This window comes from Neopsephotus bourkii, unplaced genomic scaffold (assembly GCF_033783945.1).
Source record: "Neopsephotus bourkii isolate Nb327-2 ecotype Australia unplaced genomic scaffold, CSIRO-AGI_Nbou_v1 NB_1287, whole genome shotgun sequence".
NCBI classification, from domain to species: domain Eukaryota; kingdom Metazoa; phylum Chordata; class Aves; order Psittaciformes; family Psittacidae; genus Neopsephotus; species Neopsephotus bourkii.
The window spans coordinates 713033-729663 of record NW_026901771.1 but is presented as its reverse complement, the minus strand read 5'-3'; the positions used below and the strand labels follow the sequence as shown (position 1 = coordinate 729663).

The following is a 16631-nucleotide window of genomic DNA, read 5'->3' as shown; positions in this document are numbered from 1 at the left end:
TGACTGTGCCGATCCCAAAGGTGAAAGAAAGTGGTTTGGTTTCACTCTGCATGAACTCTGCAGAAACGTAGAGCATATAGCATTGCCTCACCCGTCCTTATCAATACACCAAGTGGCATTTGCTGCTACACAGCTTATGGTGAGGTCTTTTTTTTGGAAAGAAGAATTTAAGGAATCTCTTCTGTGTTTGTGTCATGGTTTAAGCCCAGCTGGTAACTCAGAACCATACAGCCATGATAAAGCAGTGATAAAGCAAACGGTCTATCATCAGATTCAACACTGAGAATTTCAAACAGTTGCCAGAGGAAAGAGACTGCAAGCATACATGAATATTTGAATGCTTCTCTGGTGAGCTCATGTACAGCTACATAAGCTTCAGTGACCTGCATGAAGACTGCAAACTGTCTTTCAAGGTCTCAGCATCCCTTTATCTAGCCCTAACATTAGGGTTCAGACAGTACCTACAATACATAGGCAGGTACTACAAGACACCAGAGTCTGAACGGAGTAGATAGCTGTCCTTCCAAAATGAAGTCAGAAGTCACAGCTTTCTATGCAACCCATACACAGAGCTTTGGTGTTTTTCCTTTCAGTACTCACTTTCTTTTAAGCATTTAGCTCTCGTGCAGCAGTTGTTCTGTCTTTATTATCTAGTGTCTTGCAACAATTTTTCTGCTGCAAGTCCAGTTTTAGTTGTACAAGAAAAGGTTTCTGAAGTAATAAGACCTTCTTTCTGGCCATGATACCAGACTAATACAATTATTTTAAGAGTTTACTAAATTTAACACTTGGTCTGAGGTACCACAACAAAAACTGTAACTTGAATACGCGTTTATGGTTGAGAAAGTTGCGAAAACGTGTATGGTAGCAATACTGGAAGACCACTAACTATATAGGCAGAATGATGTAGCACAGTAACAAACCCTCATTAAAACTGTACAGTTCTCTCCAGAATAGACAGGCCTTGCACAGTGACAGACTGTGCATATACAGCAACTATCTCACTTTATTATTAGCAAACTGGTACAACACTTAAAACTGCAGGCAATGCTTAAAGTACAATGTGTGTTCATCTTACTCACTTGAAGGGTTAAAGCAATTTTTACCTTTAAGTCTATGCCCTCCAGGATTAAATAACATAGAGCAATCTTCTCACGACAACTGATGTATGTATATATGTATGTATGTATGTATGAATGTATGTAGTACCAGTAACTCCAAGGAAGAACAATACCCACAAATGATACCACCAACTTCGCAGTGGGAAAAGAAATCAAGCATGAGACCAGGAGGGGACTGTGAGGGTAGAAAAGGGAGTGCTAGGCAAGCTGCTTGGTAACCATAAGGGAAAAAGAGCTCAGATTAGTACTCTTATTTATAGTTTCACACTCGCATTGAGAGCTCTGTATTAGCTCATTATATCTTCAACTTCAAATACTTATGTCTTTGTTTTAGGAGGTAAAGACTCATCTGCATGGACTTCAGCTTTTGTAGGTTATTACAAATACTTTTCTTCACCTGAGGCAAATGGAGAAATATTTCACTCCTAAGGAACTTTTCACACTACTAATGAGTAACTAATGTGTTGCTAGAAAGAACAACTGATCAGTTGTGAAATAGTCTCACTGATACTGAAACTAGCATTAAATCTGAAACTTTAGAATAGGGAAACTGTTGTCCAGTCAATTCCTGAGTGCTGTTGTGCCTCCTTTTAAATCTGTGCATAGTGCACATAAAGTGAAATAAATGAGAGACTAGTTAAAGAGATGTAAGACTTACAGCTCCACTTGTCTTTAAGGTCACACTCTCTTAAAGAGTAATTGTTCATCCTGGCACTTGCTGCCACTAAGACAGTTGACAGCAACTATAATATGTAGTCAGTGGTGATGGAGATATATGTACCTAACCCCCAACAACCTACAACCTAGGTACAAAACTGTCTCATGCATCTTTCAATTTGTTCTTACATTTTTAAGCTGCCAAACACATTCTCAAAGGAAAGTCACCTTCACATACACATAGCTACTGCCACAGACATATATACCCATAACAAATGCCTGCTTTTTCAATCAGACTCATTTTTGTTAGTGCTTCTGTATTTGTTGATATATCAGATGGGATTGCTGCAAATAAAAAGTTGGTTTATGATGCCTTTTTCAATCAGCATCATCATCTTTATTCCAAGTTAGTAATCAACTTCCTGCCTAATTCGTCACACTTAAAGTGAAGCATCGCAGCAAGAGCTACAGTCGTGGCATTTGTGTTTGGCTGAGGTAGTGGTCACTAGCAGTCTCAATTCATCAATTTTAATTTAGACTCCCATGCCAATGATTTTCGTTCTTAAAGCTATGACTGGCACTTATGGATTTCAAAATCAAAGGGAAAATAAACTACAGTTAAGAATTCCAACACTCAGATCAATGAAAACCTGTTTTATAACTGAGTGTTCTCCAGTTAAATCCTAGCTGCCTGACAGAAAGAATCTAACATTTCAAACAGTTCTTTTCCTACCTTAATACTCAGAATAACTTTTCATTGCAGCAGTAAGCCTGTATTTGGTGGACAGAAGTGGACTATTGATGTTATGTTCTCAGGAAATACTGCAAAGCAAGTAAAGGTGAGTGCATCCACCTAAAGAAGCATACGCTAGTATTCCCATGGCAGTCCCTGGACTGACTGTTGCTAGCGTATATGATACTATATATTATTTCACTGTTAGAAGTCAATAGCAAAAGGTTAAGAAAAAACAGTAAAGAGAAGAATACATTTCATTACAGTTACTATTGTGAAAATAAACGTCACCTATGTTTCTGAACTTCCTTGCAGGTGAATAATCTGGACTATTTGGTCCAATATCTCACATTTACCTTTTAACTTCAACTGGAATTCTTTTATATTCCTTTAAAAAGTTAAACAAATAAACACATATTTTTATACTATTATCATTTGCTAACATTTTTTCAAACGTAGTTGTTGGGGTTTTTTTAAGAAATAAGGGCTGCAGAGAGCCATCCACATATGTTTGTACAGGGATGGCATAAATTCACTCACAGATCAATATCAGAAAAACAGAGTGAAGGAGAGAAACAGAAATCTTCATATTATTCCACACTACTCTGTATTATGGAATAAGAAACAACAAACCACTCTTGTTCTATGGAAACTAAGAAGTAACCTAAAAATTTTAAGAAAGACTTCTTTAGGGGGGAATGTTTCTGTTCGTTTGTTTTTCTAACCACCCTTTTCTCAAACACAGTTTTCCATCCTGGAAAAGTCTGATACACTTTTTAAAATCTTTAATCATCTTTGGTGAATCAATATCTTTTTGCTTTGAGATCATTAGTATCCTCCAAAACGTGAAGCTTTTTCCACATTTTAGCTGTGAAACAGACAAAGATAATTTGAGGGCTATTCTCTCTTTTATTGGACCCACTGCTGCTTTTTGAATTTACAGGATTGTCAACCCCTACTCAGTTATTTACCTTCCCAATCTGTCATTCCATGAAATAGCTAAAAGCAGCTTGCTGCACTTTGGAACCAAAGTTCACATACAGGAAATATGCTTCAAGAAAAAATGAAGCAAAGCAGTATCAATTACAGGATTGATCCTAAACATTTATCCTGGTAACAAGAAATAACGAATTTTCAAAGTAAATGAATTAAGTTACTAGATGAACAGTGAACATTTTTCTCCTGTTTCTTTTTTTTTTTTTTTTTTTTGGGGGGGCGGTGTGCAAATGATGAGTATGCTTAACTATCCGTGAAATCTACAGAACATTCTGAATTCTCCCAAATTCAAAAAGTAGGGTATCAGTACCCCAGTGGGTGGTTATGCTCTACATGTTCTTACATGCATAGTCTTGTTCCATTCTAAAATGTGAGGAATTCTACCCATTTGACTTCAAGGATCACTGGGTTAATGTTTGTAATGTGCATACAGATGAGGATGATGTGGGATAACACTGGCTTGTTATCATGGAGACACGATCAAAAATGTGTAGAATGTTAGACAGCAGAGAAAAACATGATTATGAATAAAGCTTTCTTGAAAAACTCTCCAGCAATATAATTTGGAACCTCAAGTTTTTTTTAAATGAAAATTTCTGTACAATGTAGGTGTTTGAATTTAGTATTCGATGTTCTGTGGCTAGATAAAAAAAATTTCTTAGAGAAATGAATATGTTACTTTGCATAAAAATGGCTGCAAAAGTCACCAAAAGTTAAACAACCTCTTTCATTAAAATCTGGAGCATTTGTATTACTTCCAACAAATCTGTGATAGTCTTGTTTCCTGTTGTAAAATTGCAGTTCTTACAGCAACTATCTCATATTGCTTTAACTCAGAATAATGGAATCTTTTCATGCTTTAAAATCCAAACAGTATACTGTAATAACATTTACCCTTATTAAATCTTTTTATCTTTAATTATTGTAAAGGCATCTAAACAAACTCAGTAGATAAGCAGGGATTTCTAAGTAGAAAAAGAACAAAAAAGCAAAACCCCCCAACTCTGTAAGCTGATTTTTTGACATTTTATGAACAGAAAAACCTGGTCAAAACACTGGCCATCCAGTAATAAGGCTGAGAGTGTAAAGCTCACACTTTCAGTGTTTCATCTTAAATCAAGACATCAGAAGTACCAGTAGAGCAGGCTGTGCTTAAATCATTAACTTTCACAGTTGCTCTACACTTCTATCAGTACGAGCGAATACGTGACCCCACGTCCTTCTGAGAGAAATGTTACACTTCCAGTGAATTTTATTCATTGAGAAAGGACTAACGGCCTGGTTTGTAAAACACGCCAGTTTCCATTAAGCATCTCTGTGATGGGGCAGGATTTTCAAAGGTGCTCAGTGAACTGCAGCTCTTAGTGCTTTCCTTTCACCCAGACGCTTAATGAGACCCGAGTTCCCTGGTGAACCTGTCGTTCCTGCAGAAAACTTACACACTCTTTTCTTACTCCCTGTGTGCACTCTCTCACTTGGTGGAACACCTACAGTGCGTATCGGTAACTGTGTAAGAGGTACCCAACTTCTTGTGATTCATGTCTTTACTTTCTACTGCTTTTAGGTGTCATCATATTGCTACCTAATTCACAATAACCCACATATATTAGGTACTTCAAATGTTTGCCTGTCACTGAAAAAAATCAAACAGAAAGGTGGAAAGACATTTTACATAGATACAGAGAGTAAGTAATGGAGTGCATTTCATCTACGAAATCTTATGAAGAGTTGGATTGGATGGTTTCAATGAAAATGCAATTTTAGCGTTACAAAGAAATGCAGCTCGGGTATCAATCTGGTAAGCATGAAAATATTACAGTATTATCAAAATATTTCAAGAAAGTAAAATTGTATTTTCTCACAGCAAAGACACCAGCATACCAGTATGTATTTAGTACACGTTAGACTTAACGATCAGTGGCAAGGCACTATTTTCATGCTATTTATACATCTAACGACAGCTTTTAATAATATATAGATGCATGTAGAAATAAAACTATTTAGAGAAAATATTATGCATTTTTATCCTTTAAATTGCATTTAATTACAGAATAAATTCCAGATTCTGATTTTAATTAACTTTACTCCTCCATCAACGGATAGACTGAATAGTAGTGACTTGCTCATAAAAACTGAGACATATTGCACCCACACAAATTATTTTTGAAGATGCTAGTCTTATTCTCCATGAAACTGCATGACAAAGCCACATTTTTAACATTTTACAGAATACCCATCATCTTAGAATAGAAAAAAAAAATCACACTGCTGCTTAAAAGAGCTTTGATTTATTATGTTTATGAGAATGTAAAAATTTAGTTTATCCAGAAAGTTACTGTATACATGGATATGGAAAACCAGGCTCCAAACTGATTTTTCATGCAGTAGCCTGGCCTTTTGGAATTGTCCACCACCCAGTATTGTGGCTGACATCTTGGGTGCTTACATAGAAATGTCAGGCCATCTTTATGAATCAGTAGTGTCACAGATCAATGATTATAAAAGAAAAGCAAACATTTTAAAGGGGAAGACAATGAAGCAAATGTTAGACAGCTTGGAAAGCAGATAAAGATAACCTGCAAGTGGTCTGTGAACATGCACAGAACTGCACCAACACATATGTTGAAATGCGACGTAGAAACATTTCAGTATCATGTTAATGCCTTAGCAGTGTGTTTGGTGCAGGTGGCTCTGTGGGCAGAGGGTGGAGGTATTGGAGGACAACCTATTTCCTTTTACCTCAGCTCCTATGGGGTGCAACATGAGAAACTATTCACAGTGAAATTTCACTTCAAAGATCTTGCAAACATCCCTTTGCTCACTGGAGTTTAATCACTTTTTTAGTCTTACAGTATGTTGCATATAACAAAAGTTACCACTGAAATTGGCACTGATGAACCTCACTGTTTCAAGAAAAGGTCAGGGAGATAAATGCAGATAAAACTATGTTCTTCTCCCAGCACTAAAATAATGTACACTAGGGAACTATGTTAACACAACTCTATAGTCACACGTGGTCTCTACGAAGGTACAGACTTGATTCTTCCATGCTGTCAACCTGCTTCTTTGACCATACAAAATCAACTTGCAAATAAAAGCAATCATTTTTAAAGATAAATAGTATTTAACACCACATTAGAAAAATGTGATTTGCTCTATTTACTCTCTCCAAATATTTCATATTCTAGTCTGAGTTGCATAAACTGAAACCAATGCTTTCTGTAAACTGGAACAGAGGGATACTAAATATCAGTTCAAATATTTTCCCTTTATGAGAATAAATCATATCTAAGAATATATGGCAACAAGATATGAAAAATTCACCTCATGTTGAATTAGTAAATGACCGTTTCTAGCTTGACAGAAAAATGTATGAGTTAAGATGGCAGGCTCCTATCTTTTCTCTTGCTGATAGACCGTAGCCCATCATCCTTGAACTATAGACTGAATTCCCTGAATCCCATTACTCCATTACCCTATCCTGTAAAAAAAACTATTTTTCAGTCCTTATTGATCTTCAATTACAGGGTAAAAAGAATTGTTAGATAATTTAGGAGAACAACAGAGCTTTGAAAAACTGAGCTTACAGTTTAATAATATGTATACATGAACCAGTCATAGGAATCGGACAATCTGCTTTATAGACAGATTTCAGTTGCTGGAATAAAACGATCATTTATTTCTAAACTGCAAAATACATTATTGGAAACTGTCTGAGCAACTTGTCAGAAACTCAGGGGATCATACATCAGCTGTTTGCAATGCATAAGAAGTTAGAATTTATAAGTCACTTATATAATGTACATTAATCTCTACACACTTCAATACAATTACAGATCAAGCACATGATTTAGAAGCTGCTTTATGTATTATTTAAAATTATATGGAAAAAGCAATTCAAAAAATATTTATATTCAGACTGTACAGCACAAAGAAAATTCTTCCAATTGTAGATTAATTCGATGAAGAATGGGATTTAATTAACACTGCAGCAATTTAGAGGGTTTGCCATTAACTTCTGCAGACAAGTTGCAACTAATTATCCAAATACTGTGGATGAAGGCAAAGGATATAAGCAAGACTAGAGGAGACAACAGAAGTGCTCAGGAAACGTTAGCTAAGCCAGCCCCCCCCTTGCTTTTTTATCCAGTGGGACATCTGTAACTGACTGCCAGTGAAACAGCTTTGGGACATCAGATCAAATGTTGCCATTATTTTTCTTTCAAACGCTTGATTTAAAATTTCAGTTTTCAAATACTGGGTAGTTCAGTGCACAAGATGATATTGTTATTCTAAGAAGAAATACAGTTATCAAATTGGTCTGATTTGCTGAATACATACTTTTTTTAAAAAAGCATTATATTTAATACTTTAAGATCTTTTAATACCATAAATCCTTTAATGCACAATTCCTTTTCCTTTTGCTCATGTTTTCCTTGGGAGTGGCTCTTTGATTCACCTTCTCATTTTGTCTATCATGACTCTACATGCAGACAGCAAAATCAAGCACTTGAACCTGATGCAGCGATTGCTAACTTTCCTGTCACTTTAGTAAGTGAAAACAACTTACACAAAATACCCTGAATAGTTGGTCCTTCACAGAATTAGCAGCACTCACTCCAGAGGGTCAACAAAGTATGAAACTGATTTAAAATGTCTTTATTGAAAAAGTCCACTAGAACCTGTAGCCGTGTCTTGTATACCTGATAATACTCCTGCTTAAGTGAAGATTTCAGGGGAAGTCTTAAAAAGGATAAAGAAACATATGCATATTCAACATGCAAGCATCACTTCTCAATGGAAATCAAAGATTGCATGCTGGATGGAAATAACTTTTAGCAGATTAAGAGTGTCTTTTTTTTCCTTCTTTCACTTTTGGCCAACCGACACACTGGCCAATCTTGACGCTAGTTGTCAACCCCTGCTTCATCTCTGTCAGATTAGCATTGAGAGTAGAATATGAAGGCTCACTTATGACAGGGGTTGTTAAAGGCAAGATGCATTTCTATACTAGATATTAAGTGTTCATATCCTGGCTAGTACATCTTCTCAGAGGAACAATCTTTACTAGAAGTTCACTGGGAGACCCAGTATAAATGTTAACACAGTGGGAAAGAACTTAAATATGGAACACAGATATGAAGATAGTAAACAGATGTCTCTCATCGTTAGTCTGGGCACAAAAAGGCATAAGCACGTTATTAGAAATATTATCTTGAAGCTAACAGAACTGTAAAATAAACAGGCTTCTGAAGCTTAGGAAATTAGGTTAATTTTGAGTCAGCTTTCAACCTTACTCCAATATGCACAACTTAATGCCATTATCATATATAAATGAAAACCATTTCCAAACTGTGAGCCTAAGGCAAATGCGTAAGGAAGAGTCACAGCAGTGGAAGGAGAAGGGTTGTTGAGTGTAATGAAAAAACTACATTTTAAGAAGGAAATGAATCGGAGCAACCTGCTACTGACATAATTGCTCTAAAGCCCTGTAGCAAACATCAGCAGAACTGGTTTGTAATTTACCACGTCCTTCATTTTGAGCATGGTCCCTGAAGGTTTGTGTGAAAGTCATGACATGTACAGACACAATCTGTTTTAGATTGACTAGCTGTGATGAATGTCTTCCTTTGACCAAAATCACTCTTCTTGCTAAGAATGCAACGGAAGTGTTCATTTCACTTGTCCAATACTGGGAGCACCAGGGTTGTGGTTGCCTTTTAGTTTGTTTGCCTGGGGTTTTTTTAATTAAATAGCTTTCAGAAACGTTTAGGTAAACTTTGAAAACAGAAGGTTCTTAATGTAACTCTGAAGAAATGTGCAAGTTGGTCAATTTACATTTGTGGCAGAGGTTTCTAATTACTTAAATCACCAGTTATATCTGAAATATAGTGTACCCTACCCTAAGGAGAACAGTCAATAATGTTTCTTCTAACTATGTATCACTCACTGTGAAAGGTTCCAGCTAACTGAAATGTGCTTGATTATCCTAACATGGTTCTTAGCTGAGTGATGCACAGATAGCGCCAGTAAGCTTATTTGAAATACTTGTTTAAAATCACTAAAGTTGATGAATAAACATCTTATTTTTAGGGGCCTTAAGAATGTGCTCAGTGCCTTTCGCAGCTACTGACTACAACAGGAACAAAGAAAATAAAGGCCTATTTCTTATACCAGTGCTTTTTGCCTATCAATTTCATAATGATTATTTTACATTTTAACCACAAATGTCCTTTTTGCCAATTGAAAAAAAACCCTATTATTATTAAATATACAATTGCTGCAGCATTTGGATGTGGTACTTTAGTTACTGTAAATTAAATCAGAAAATTGCTGAAAAAGCATGTCACGCAAATTGCTGATGGTTATAAATAATAGGGTGTCATGCAGTGAAGGAATATATTATAAAGGCTGAAAGACCACTAGTAGGTATGTTATGGTAAAAGCACAGGATTGATTAACCTCCTTCCCCTCCTCCTTCAAATTATAATTCATTTTATTTTCCTCATATTGCATAACTTAGAGGAACACATTCTAACCACCTCAACGGGTAATATTGGTGAACGAGAAGGAAAAGTGAATGCAGAGATGTTGACTTTTCCTGCATTAATATCCTGAACATTAATATCTGCCATAGAAAAATGAATATATTTGTTAAAGAAAATTTATAAATATTAAAAAAATCTTCAGGATACAAATCGAGGCTGTTTTAAAGCTATTTTTCACCAATGGTCACTGCAGTAATCAGCCGTATGCGTGAAGAAACATCAGCAAAAAGTAGTTTAGATGTATAGAGGTGATCAGCAGATGAAAATATGTGGGTGATAACCGTGCTGCACAAACCAAGCCCTCGAAACTTAATTTTGGCTGACCTAAAGAGTGCTCAGCAGAATGTTAGCTGAACAAGTCTGAGAAGTGAGACACAGCTTTTTTGCCTGTGGTTTTCTTTCCAACTGTAAATGTTTAATTTCTGACATTCACTGACATAAATATGTATATACATTCATACAGCTGAACAGACTGGCCTGAATATTCATTGCATAATGCTGAATACCTTTTTTTTCAATGGATCATTTAAATGCTCAGAAATGATTGAAAATAGAGAGTACACATCTCAAACTCTTCTTTTTGCTCATAATCCCTTACTGTCTTCACATCACATTCAATATGGACTTTTACTGACTGTCCCTACCCAGTAACCAATGAATTGATGCTTCTTTTCAATTTTTTTACATAATTAGCACCAGCAGCATCATTCTGCTCTGTACCCATGACAGTACAGGGTAAAACTATCAATACAGTTGTAGTTGTCAGGTACACAAATGCCATACATTTCTCAGCTATTATCATCTATTCAAACTTCATCTTTCTTTAACATAGCTTGAGATCTAGCAATATCTGATGGACCTTGTTTTGTGACTGTTTCATAGAATCATAGAACAGTTAGGGTTGGAAAGGACCTTAAGATCATCAAGTTCCAACCTCCCTGCCACAGGCAGTGACACCTCACACAAAATCATGGCACCCAAGGCTCTATCCAACCTGGCCTTCAATGCTGCCAGGGATGGAGCATTCACAACTTCCCTGGGCAACCTATTCCAGTGCCTCACCACCCTCACAGTAAAGAACTTCTTCCTTATATCCAATCTAAACTTCCCCTGTTTAAGTTTTAACCTGTTACCCCTTGTCCTATCACTACAGTCCCTAATGAAGAGTCCCTCCCCAGTTTCCTTATAGGCCCCATTCAGATACTGGAAGCTGCCATGAGGTCTCCGCGCAGCCTTCTCTTCTCCAGGCTGAACAGCCCCAACTTTCTCAGCCTGTCTTCATACAGGACGTAGCAGGCTTTTATGCAATCTAATATTCCATCTCAACACTGGTTAGAAATAGCTGTATCTTTAGATTTATAAACCCTTAATATAAGCAGTTTGGATGACTGTTCAAAGGGTTTCATCATGTCATTATGAAAAGACAAGCTTTTGTGACTTTTAAGCTACAAAGGACAACCGTATCTGTAGAGATTTGAGTATTAGGGAAAAAGGAAAGCTGACTTTTATTACGGTGAAAGTCAGATACTACTGTGGGAAGCAACTCAGAATGAGCAAACAGGGAATTCCCCTGCCACTCCAATGAGCATCCTGAAACTACTGTCATCAGCCAGAAGGATTAGTCCTGATAAACTGTCCTGGTACTGACAATTAGACACTTTTCTGACAGTTGGATGGGGCTCTTAACAACTTACATCATCTGCATTGTTATTATAATGCTATGTGCCATTAATTCATGGGGATAATCATGCTTATTCCTGGAAGAGATACTGAAATCCTCCCATGCATTCCTTAGTTCCACAGCTCTAAGCGACTGGTAAGAAGTTGCTTTTCCTCAACACCATCCACACTGGGCTACAAGTATGTCTGAGGAGCCACCTGTACTAGGAACAATAAATTTGCTGCAACTTATTTGGAAACAGGAATTAAATGAAAGGCAATCGGCAATCCCTTTGAGAGACTGGCAAGATTTTAGGATCAGATTAGGAAACATCACCTAGGATATGTCTGGCCATGACTTACATAAAATAAAATGTATTAGACAAAGGAATCCTGCCAGATTTGCAGTTTCAGAGTCTGCCTGAAAATGTCAGCTAGTCACAGGCTGCCAACACCAGACAGACACAGCAAAACTAGACAGGTCTTTAATATAGTGATAGGGTGTGTGCCCTCACAGAGCTAACTCTCTCATGCCTCAAACTTCATCCACTGGTACAAGGTCTTTGATGTCACGGGGACCAGTCACTCACAAACTGCAGAACTGAGGAGGGAGAAAATGAGATTTCTGGGATGCAGTGGGACTTGCAGGTGAAATGTGAGCTCAGGGCTGCCAGCATGGAGTCCCACAGGAGGAGCATGAAACAGTGAAGATGCAGACCAGACAATGAGGAACACATTCAGTCAGAGAAACACTATAGCTTTGGAGTGCCGCTCCTCGGTGATGCAGTTGAAATGGTGAACTGAAATGGAGCAGGCCACTGTCTGTCTGTATAATCATGTACTCAGGATGTCTCATGACTCTCCCACTGCCCTGCATAGTGTAAAGTTAAAAACCCCTCTGGTCTCAGGGAATAGAACGTATGACTATCCGCTGGGTAAATGCGTATGTGGACTACTATTTGGAAATAGGAACTATTGTTTTAAGTTCTGGTTTGCTTAATTATTCATTACTTGCTGCTTCAATTATGCATGAAAAACCTCAAGTAGTTCTGAATTTTCTTTGGGCAATGCAGACTCCAAGGCATGCTAAGAAAGTTAAATAGTGAGGTGTCTCTTCCTTCCATTAGTCAAAAGAGAAACATAAATTACAAGTCAGCATATAATTCTCTGCTTCTTCACACAATGATTTAAAGTCGATTGAGTACAATTACTTCATACTCAGCATATTTACTGCTTTATAAAACTTTCTTGCTCCCACAAAGAAAGGCATCCAGGCACTTTTCTGAACAACAGTAGTGTTAAATATTTTTTGATTATTATTTCTGAAAACCACGTTTCACCTTTCAGTTGTTTTCAAGTTATTTTAGCAGTGTTTTGGGAAAGCAGTTAATACACACTGATGTACTTCCTTGAACAGGGACTTCGCTTAAGTGCTTTTCTGAGCAAAACCTTGTGTTTATCTGTCCATTTATCTGAATTTAAAGTCATGATTATTTTGGTATCTCAAAACATTCTGCAACAAAGCCACGCAGAAGCAGAATACAGCTTCCTCTCCTCATCTCTCCATCTGCAGCATCTACACATCCTAATGCATCCCTACCCCATCCTTGTTTGTGCTGGACAAGACACAGCACATGCTGTGATCATAGAGGAGCTACATGTATTTTTTCTTTACTGACTAGCTAACAGACAGGTTAAGCGCTCAGTCAACTGGCGGCATCTCCAGTCCAGTAAGCATTACGTAGCTGAAACTTGCTTTTCAACTTACAGACCCAACCAAGAGCTCTGGGACTCTTCAGTGATCATGGCAGAGGGGTTGAACTAGAGGATCTTAAGGTCCTTTCCAACCGTAACTATTCTATGATTTCTCACTACTCTGTTCAAAAGAACATTATATCTGTGAATTCTATTTCTCTGTTATTGAGCTCATGTTGGCTAATAGTTTCACAGTTCTTTAGAGAGCCTGGCAGATGTGACCACAGAAACTTTGTTTCCTCATGAAGTCTGGAGGAGAAAAAGCCAAAACCAATATTGAAATTTATGAATACTTTTACCAAATTAGTAACTAAAAAAAATCATTAATGCCACAAAGTTAACTTTGTATTTTTTACATTAATGTGAATAATCTTATTTTTTTTTTAGTACTTGATCACGTCTGGTAATGCTTTAGTCATCAATTTGCAAACTGGATGCAGTTTGCAAAGCCTTTTCAAAGTGTTACTTTCCTTTAGTCTGCTGCTTGTCATTGTCAGAGCTGAGCAGTTAACTTAACCTTGTTGATGCTGGTGATTGCATGAGGAGGCAGTTAAATTTTAATATTAGTTGCAGTAGAGCTCTGTGCATAAAGATGAGCCTTAATTGCTTTTGAATTAGTTCACTTCTGCTGTCAGCAAATATTCTCCCTCTTTGATACTTTCAGACTACTCCACTCACTACCTACGGTAGAGCAATTCTTCAGTTTCTGTGAATGTCTACAGTACTCTTCATGGCATTACTTTACTCAGCAGAATGCCAACAGCAGTATCTTCTCCAAAAAGAGAAAAAAAATTGCACATTTAAAGAATAATCTGTTAATTTCATGTAACTATCACAAAGAAAGGGCCACTAGAGGGAAGTAAATCCAACATGCTCAAAGAAAATAAAATGCTAGCTCCTCAGCTATCATAAATTAATGTAGCTAACAGAATGGGCTGGATTTACAACAGCTGAAGATATCGTTCTATACTCTTAACAGAGATACAACAATTGAAGATTTTATGTATTTCTGAAGAGTGATATATTTCAAAGAGGTCTAGCACTTCATGCAATGTGGATACCAAAACCATCAGAACAGTATGTAACAAAAAATTACATATGAGAAGGTGGTATTAACATGGGATAAATATGTTGTGCAGGTACAATTTATTATAGATCTAGATCTTCCATATTAGCCACAGTTCAAAAGAGAAAAATCGGTTTAAAGCAGTATGTCTGAACTTCTGGTAATGGAGTCTTTGCACACTTAATAGATTTTTTTGATTTGTTGTCCCATCATAGAATCACAGAATAGTTAGGGCTGGAAAGAACCTTAAGATCATCAAGTTCCAACTCCCCTGCCATGGGCAGGGACACCTCACACTAAACCATGCCACCCAAGGCTCTGTCCAACCTGGCCTTGAACACTGCCAGGGATGGAGCATTCACAGCTTCCTTGGGCAGCCCATTCCAGTGCCTCACCACCCTTACAGTAAAGAACTTCTTTCTTGTAATCACTCTAAACTTCCCGTTTAAGTTTGAACCTGTTATCCCTTGTCCTATCACTACAGTCCCTAATGAAGAGTCCATCAGGTGTATAATCTTGGATCTTTGTTTTCTATAAACGTCTGCAAACCAGCAGCACCATGCAATAAGTACTACCCCTTTCAGCATAATTAAGATTATAAGAAAAGATTGCAATAGTGAATTTACTGTTTGGTGGCATAGACAGTAAAAGAAATGCAATGTAGAGGCGATTATTTAGTATTTTTGGTAAATATGACAAAAGCAAAGCTATAAAATCTTTACTGATAGCTGACTACCAATAAAAATAAAAAAGGTCACAAATGCTTTTATCTGAGAACCTCAAAGTGATTTATAAACATCAGTAAAATCTCTGCAATGTTCTGAGGTTTTAGTTCTACAGCTTCCTTTTCTGAGGTTAGCTGCCCTAGTTTTTTCTGTATCACTTATTTCTGACTAAAAATAACTTACAAAAATGTTTACTGTCCTCTCGATAATTTCCATCAATGAAAACACCATTAATCTTTTTCCATATTTCGTATGACATTATCTTTTCCTCTTTTACTGCTAAATATATAGTTACTGTGCTTACAATCTTATACAACCACACCGTAAGCCTACAAAAATGGTTTTATCTTTATAACCACATTTTATAGATGCCACCATTTCACTTATTACAATGCTTTCTCCTGCAGAGCTCCCTATTTATACCCAAATAAACTGACAGATATTCGGGAAATCTGGTCTTAAATTCTCTGAAGCCCTTCCAACAGCATTTTTAGTAATGTTAGAATTATTATAGGGAGTGCAAGCAGTTTACACTCTGGAGTTTACTGTCAGCATGTCACAAATTATCAGAAGATTGGTCTTTTCCCTGTTTTGAGTAAACTGCAGTGAAAATCTGTATCCTTAAACCAGGAACAGGCAACAGAAAAAGATGCATTATTTTTTAAAGGCCCACCACTTAAATACACATCATAAGCTGTGTTCACACAGCTGTCAGCCAGTCTAAAATCAAACCGTACCTCTGGTGACCTTCACCTGTGCATGCTTGGTGACTTGCATTTAATACCATGTAACGAAACATCTAAAAGTAAATATACATAGCGATAGCTCCTAGTACTATGGGTTTTTTTGCTTTAATGAAAAAGGAAAAGGGAGCTATAGGTTCAGAACATGAAATACAGCCTTAGAGCTTAAGGCAAATCTCAGTGCAAGGCATATATAATTTTAGGCATCTTATAAAATTAGTTTTTTTCTTACCATCCTCACATGAACAACGAGTCAGTAGTTTCTGTGTTTTTTCTCATTCAGTTTAATGAATATTATTAGCATTATCATTACTGTCATTATCATCATCACAGCAAGCTGTTAATTTTTGTATGCCCAAAGGCAAACAAGTAATTACTTACTCATCAACACAACTACTTGTCCTAAATAAACAGGTAAGCAGATTTTTGCTAGCCTCATCAGTGAAAGAACCCAGGGCCTTCCTACAAGTGGAACAGAACAGGATCCTCCTGAACATTAACAATTTTACTAAATACTTTCATATTACCAAAGGTCTTCTATTTAAAACGGCAGTTTTGCCAGTTTGGTTCCTGTTCTGCATTAAGCACTTCAGCTACAGTTGCAATGTCACTGCACAGCAGGTGAAAA

At 36.9% G+C, this 16631-nt stretch overlaps 1 protein-coding gene across 11 annotated transcripts in view; it reads right to left on the bottom strand.

The window, feature by feature from the left end:
• Positions 1–16631, bottom strand: part of LOC133218675 (ephrin type-A receptor 6) — a 472741-nt gene that overhangs the window by 201010 nt on the left and 255100 nt on the right. Inside the window, exon 6 of one of the 11 annotated variants that reach the window (XM_061365351.1) lies at positions 16385–16465. The exons of the other annotated variants lie outside the window; for them this stretch is intronic. Within the exon in view, the coding sequence (XP_061221335.1) occupies positions 16385–16465 (81 nt within the window). The remainder of the gene's footprint in view (positions 1–16384; positions 16466–16631) is intronic. 11 annotated transcript variants of the gene reach the window in all.